The sequence below is a fragment of the Habropoda laboriosa genome, unplaced genomic scaffold (genome assembly GCF_001263275.1).
Source record: "Habropoda laboriosa isolate 0110345459 unplaced genomic scaffold, ASM126327v1 scaffold22, whole genome shotgun sequence".
Lineage (NCBI taxonomy): Eukaryota > Metazoa > Arthropoda > Insecta > Hymenoptera > Apidae > Habropoda > Habropoda laboriosa.
In genome coordinates this window covers 7473352-7480331 of record NW_017100261.1, presented here as the reverse complement: position 1 = coordinate 7480331, position 6980 = coordinate 7473352, and the positions used below count along the sequence as shown (strand labels likewise).

Here is a 6980-nt window from a genome sequence, read left to right as displayed (position 1 = left end):
CGAGCCTCTTCTACAAAGGAGACATTTGAAATTGATATTCCGGCCGCTGGGATTAATCTAAAGTACTTACAATTCCTTTCACTTAAGAGGGTTTCTGCTGGAAAGTGTACGAAAAATGGTCAGTTTTCATGAATCTTTTTCTTCTATACTAAAATATTTACACAATTCTTGTAAACCTGCCTTTATGATTTATCGAAATCGAAGAGAAAAAAAATGGCGGTCAATTGAAGGGGAATATTGAGTTTCAAATAAAATTTCTTTTCCGTTTAATCTTTCGTAAGATATGGAAATATTACTACCGTTTTTATAATTCTGATAGTTAAAAGTTAATCTGCTAATTAGTTTTTGCGAAATCATATCAATCGTTTTGAAGAAAGTAAGTAGATTCAAGAAAAACATGTTTGAAGTTTTTAATGCAATTTATATGCTACCTGATAGAATTTCTCATAAATTCTTTCAGCAGAATACTCTAGAACCTGCACACTAACCACAACCTAAAAAAAGGAACAAATCGACTTCGAAAAATATTGAACTCGAAAACGAATACACACGATTTATATATAAATCGAAAATTGGTGAATTAAAAAAGAAATATTTTTCTGGAAAATAATCAAAATTGCTGTGTAACTGATGAATAATAGTAATGTTATCAAAGGGCACACATTGTAAACAATTTGCTTTATATTAGCGGGAAATATCTATCTGTCATATCTTTATCTTGTTGATAAAACAGATTTTTATCTTGCATTGAAAAACTCACCAGGACAATTATAACCTATCGTATTGTGAGACTTGCTTGCTTATTTTAACAGATATATGTAATAACATATTAACAAATGAACATGGAAAACTTTTAAACGTGCTTCCATTAATATAACGAATGAGTGGAAATTTTGCAAGAAACTTGTGTAATGTATAAGTCAGCTTAAAGATAATAATGATTAGCAGTTGTTTAAAAAAATTTCAATGATATTTTGTAAGAAAATAATCACAGTTTATCGTAAAATAAACAAGCATTTCTTCCTCAATGTTATTAACTTGCAGCGCAATTTGATTCCTAAAAGCTTCTTTTCATTCATTCATATAAATAATAAAAATTACTGTAAACAAATAAAAATAAATAAAAATTTCGTTACGAGTAAATACTTTCCTAAATCTATATTTCCCAATCGTATTCCCTTCATCACTATATTATGTATACTAAAAATCTAGTCTAACTCTTAAGATCTACATACGAATTGCGACAGATGTCGTTTCGAAACCACATTTAGAATACCTAACCTAATTAACTTCTTTGTTGACACTGAAACCCCTGTTATTCAAAAATAATCCGACAAACTATAACCGTAAACGTAAACATCTCGACGAAACATAGAAAATCTAGGTTATCTCCCAGACATCTTAAAGAACGTACCTATCCACCACTATCAAGAGAATCTGGTTATCCCATAAAGAGTTACAAGTACCATACTCGATGAAGTTTATAGTAGACGAAGACAATTCACAGAACGCTGGGGTCACTGTACGCTGTGTACATCTATGTACACCATAGCATGTGCACCACAATGAGCAGAAGAAAAGCAGAAACGCCAATGACTATGACTATGAATCTTTCTATCTAGACCAACTAACGTTTAATCATTACAGTTACAGTTACAAATTATAACAACCTTTAATTCTACGCGCTCCTCGGATCATATATATTCATTGTATTCATTATTCCTCACTTCTGTGTTCGTATCTTTCAGCAGCAAATGCGCAACAACGTGTCCAACGTCTGTGTTTAAAATAAGAATTAACCACAGTCTGTAACCAGCCAAAAAGTCTCGAGAATTAGCAGCGTGAATGACACTAACACTTCGCCCTTAACCACGCGAGAATCATGACTAATAGAGAGGGAACTCAGAAGGAAGAAGGAGGGATAGGGATCGGAACAGAGAAATAAGAGTACAAAGAAGGAAGACAAAGAATCTCGAAGCTTACATAGTGAAGTCGCATCGCGGAACGACTAATAACACGCTTAATCTACCTACATGTATACAGCCTTATCTCCTAGAAGGAGAAGAGAGGATGGTTGCGGATACAGTTAAGTAGCGGCACTTAGATCCACATGTTCGTCTTTCACGAGTCGAGTTTCGAGCAACTCGCCAATTTCGAAGCCGATATTAGATTTCAATAGTTCGATGTATTAAAATATGATACTAACCGTGATGCAAGAGTTACAAATTCAACCGATTCCCACATTAATCTACAATGACGCAGTTGGAGTTTAAAGATAATAAATTTCTAAAAACTAAATATCCGATGTAAAAACCAAGTCATCAATCTAGTATGCATTTAAAACATGGAAAGACATTAAAATGCGATCTGCGTAAAAGCATTAAAAGTGTGAAGTTATCCACTAAAAACATTTGACTAAAAGTTGCAATTCTAATAATCGCAAAAAGCGAAACGATGCGGACCTTATAAAAAATGACCGCGATAGAGTTGATGCGAACCTTACAAGAAGTGACCGCGATAGACTTGATGCGAACGAATTTAGAGAATCAGCCGTAGTGCGATCGGTTGTGCAGGAACAACGGCTCGGAAGAACGAGTGACGTACGGGCGACGAGCTCGGGTCCAAGTCCAGCGATAGCGAGCGAACCAGTCACGATTCTGGCTGCCGCCGCGGAGAGGGTCTAAAAGAGAATGGAGCGGCAGACTGCGAGAGACGTGACGAACAGTCGCCAGCTGGTAGCCGGTCTACGTGGTTCGTGTAGTCCAAGAGTCGGAACGTGTGTGCCTTCTCTTTTATTTCCTTAGTGCGTACACAGCCGTGCACACGCAGAGAGCGAATCGCGCGCGATAAGCGCGCTGCCTGCTTGTGACTCGCTGCTCAGCAGAGAGGAGAGGAAACGACACGCCACCACGATACCACGATGGGTAGCTGTCGCTGACGAACGCGTCAGCGTCGGACGACCGTTTCGATTAAACGGTTCGAACCGAACGAGCTCTCTACGTCACGCTACGCTTCGATGAGACTGTATCTTCGGTAGGATGTCGTCGGTGTTTTCGAAACTGATTGACAAAACGTCTGCCAAATACGGACTCAAGCAAGAGTACCTGGTTCATGGCGTAGCCGGCGTCGCTGCCACGCTCTATCTCCTCAAGCTTAGTTATCCGTTGGTGATTTATGGCGTGAAACAGTACCAAAAAAGGAAGAAAGAGACCGAGAACAATGTGCAACCATCGAAGAAGTATCGACAGAAGAAGAATGCTGTCGATAACAAGTCGAAGGATAATGCCGGGAAACCCAATGTCGGTTTGGACCGGGAGTTTATCAAACAGCTGATCGAGTTGTTGAGGATCATGGTTCCCGGATGGAAAACACGAGAAACCGGATTACTGACCTGTGCAACTCTGACACTTCTAGCTAGAACGTTTCTATCGGTGTACGTGGCCACTCTAGAGGGTCAGATCGTAAAAAGGATCGTGTTGAAAGATGTTAAAGGGTTCACTTGGATGCTCGCGAGATGGTTCGCCATCGCGTTACCCGCGACATTCGTCAACTCGGCAATCAGATATTTAGAAGGACAATTGGCTCTTAGCTTTAGGTATTTGTATAAACACAATCATAATTTATTTGTTTGTGTGACTTATAAACAAGTGTAAAATTTCTCTTTTGTTTTCAAAGAGGACGACTAGTACAGCATGCTTACAAAATGTATCTGAGTCAACAAACCTACTATAGAGTGGCTGCACTGGACAGTAGACTTGGTGGTGCAGAACAAAGACTGACAGATGATTTGTCTGCACTGGCTAGTTCTGTGGCACATCTTTATTCAAGTTTAACCAAACCATTGTTAGATTGTGCATTGGTTGGCATTGCACTTATCTCATTTTCAGCTAACATGGGAGCAGGAAGATTGCAAGGTAACACAATTAGCAAACTGTGAAACATATGAATAATAAGAGGATAGTTATTTGAAAGTCAAATCAAGCACTACTAATGTGTATTTGAATTTCATTTGCATCATTTTATAGGACCACTACTGGCAATTGTAGTAATTATTCTAACTGGACAAATTCTACGTCTTGCTTCTCCTAAATTTGGTCAATTAGTGGCTGATGAAGCATCAAGACGTGGAAGATTAAGAGAAGCACATGCTCGTATCAGTGCTCATGCAGAAGAAATTGCTTTCTATGGAGGTCACAGTACAGAACATCGGTATTTGAGTACTGCTTATAAATCTTTGATTTCAAACTTGAAAAGAACATTGGCTGTTAAATTTTGGTACGTGATTCTGGAGCAACTGCTTATGAAATATGTATGGTCTGGCACTGGGCTTTTAGTTATTGCCATGCCTCTTCTCTATACCAAAGGCATATCAGAAAGAAGTCATAGAAATGATGATGATGGTATGTAAATATTAACATTGAAACCTTTGTAGTATATTTTAAAATATGTGAAATAATGAATCAATTTATCCATAAATAGGTGGAGTAAGTGAAAGAACCAGATATTTAACAACTTCTAAAAATCTATTAAGCTCTGGAGCAGATGCTGTAGAAAGACTTATGTCATCTTACAAAGTAAGATTTATGGTTACATCATCTTCAAATATTTGAAAACCAATATGTACTTATAATTATTCTCATTTATTGTAGGAACTAGTAGCATTAGCAGGATATGCAGCCCGAGTCAGTGAGATGTTTGATGTATTTAAAGATGCTGCATTGTGTAAATATAGAAGGAATATTGTTAACAGTTCAATGAAAATAGCAAATGGTACTACTAACTATGACTTAGACAAAATAATTGAATTAAAGGATGGCACACCAATGATAAAAGGTAATTTTCTACAAAAATGTGAGATAACAATAATTCAAGCATATTTTATTGAATATGAACTTATAAAAAACATTCGTAACAGGAATTATACGTGAAAGTACAGATGGCAGTATAAGTTTAATTGATGTGCCAATAATTACACCAAATTGTGAAGTTATTGTACCTAGGTTAACTATTCATGTGAGTACACTTACTGTTTAAAAATTATAAAATTACCAAAAAGATGACTGCACCATTTTACTATTACAGATACAGCCAGGCGATCATATACTAATTACTGGTCCGAATGGCTGCGGCAAGAGTTCCCTATTCCGAATAATCTCTGGCCTATGGCCAGTCTATGGAGGCACCTTAATAAGACCAGCAGATGATTGCATCACTAGAGGAGGAAGACCTGCCTTATTTTACATCCCACAAAAACCGTATATGACTGTTGGTTGCTTGCGTGACCAAATCATATACCCCGCAGAATCGCAAACAGAAGATTGCTGCGACGAAGATCTCCTGAAATTGTTAGAAGAAGTCGATTTACGAGGTTTAGCGGAAAGGGAAACAGAAGGGCTCGACGCTTTCGGTGACTGGGACTCCACATTGTCTGGTGGAGAAAAGCAAAGACTCGCGATGACACGTCTGTTTTATCATAAACCGCAATATGCATTGTTAGACGAATGCACCAGTGCCGTGAGCCTCGAGGCCGAAGGAGTGATCTACGAAACTGCCAAAAGGAAAGGCATAACCTTGTTAACTATCACGCATCGCGTGGCTTCTCTCGCGAAATACCATAAATTACTGTTACGCTTCGACGGAGAAGGTGGTTGGACTTTCGGTCCGTTGGACGCAGAAAGTATAACGCATCTAACGAGTCAAGCTTGCGAAGAAAACGACCAACATGAAGTGAAAGGAGGCCGCTATCAGATGTTACACGTACGTTCGCGTGTCTTTTTTTGCTGCTTCAATATGAAGGGAATGGTGCAACGAGCATGTTTCAAATGTACTTCGGTATTTTGCTTTTGCTTTCAGGAACTCCGTGACATTCATACGGAGGATTCGAAAGTTGGAATTAGCTGAAGAGGAGGATGGCGGCGAGATATTTTGTATTGTTTCTAGCGAATTCATGTAGAAATTTATGCGATTGTACATAGATTCTCGAAGATGCGTTTGTACAGTGATTCATAACTGTTTTCGAGTAAATACTCTATTTTTGTATGAGTAAACGTTGCTATTTAATGACACAGAATATAAATAAATGTTGTTTAAATACCTATGCTTTGATACCTTTCTCAATGCTCGTTTTAATTTATGTTAATTGTCACCTTTGTTCGCTGCTCCATTAACATAAGTGACATCATAATACTCTTTCCTCCAAACGTGCATATTTAGTAATATTGTCATCTTTATCTTTTAATGTTCTTTGATTTAGGTCTAATCTATATGAATTTACAATTACATTTGTTATGCATATAGAGACATTAATAAGATAATTTTGAAGACAAAAGAGTAATAATAGTAACTTAAAACATCTAAGAAATTAATCAAAAGGAAATTAAAAACGTGAATTTCTAACAACCATGCAGGCAATAAACATAACTTTAACTTGCAAAGTAAAAATTATAATGAAATAAGGAACTGAATCTACATACAATTTCTTATCTATATGCATCATGTAATTTCAACTAAACAGATATTTTAAGTTTCTTATTTTTATCTAACTACGATATAATCATTTGCATCTAATAATAATACGGAAAACAACTAACGAGGAATTATTCGAAACACACAATCTACTAATTACATTCAAAATATATTATCAAATTCCGCGAACTATAAATAAATTCATGACTGATTATCTTCCCAGTATCGCTTACAAATCAGCGCAAAAATTCTTCCCTTATCGACCGGTGGAAAATAACCTCAATTTATCAATACCATCATTATCATATCAGTCTATTTACGACTCCATCTTTGTACTTCCTATAAATCCAACACAGACACCAATTAGTCAAAAATAACCTTTAATATTGTCATTCGAAGAAAGAAAAAAGGTAAAAGAATAAACATGACGAAATAAACGATGAAAATAAAGACGAAGGAATAAGAAAAATGGAGGAAAAGGGGGAAGAAAGGACGCGAGAATGAGACAGGGAGGA

The 6980-nt window shown here is 36.9% G+C and overlaps 1 protein-coding gene across 1 annotated transcript; it reads left to right on the top strand.

The window, feature by feature from the left end:
• The first annotated feature begins 2699 nt into the window (after window positions 1-2699).
• Window positions 2700-5916, top strand: LOC108572684 (ATP-binding cassette sub-family D member 1). The gene is made up of 8 exons (XM_017934954.1): window positions 2700-3595; window positions 3676-3914; window positions 4026-4400; window positions 4480-4574; window positions 4650-4833; window positions 4916-5013; window positions 5083-5757; window positions 5854-5916. The coding sequence occupies exons 1-8, from the start codon at window positions 3039-3041 to the stop codon at window positions 5899-5901; spliced, it is 2271 nt and encodes a 756-aa protein (XP_017790443.1). The 5' UTR covers window positions 2700-3038; the 3' UTR covers window positions 5902-5916.
• The last annotated feature ends 1064 nt before the right edge of the window (window positions 5917-6980 follow it).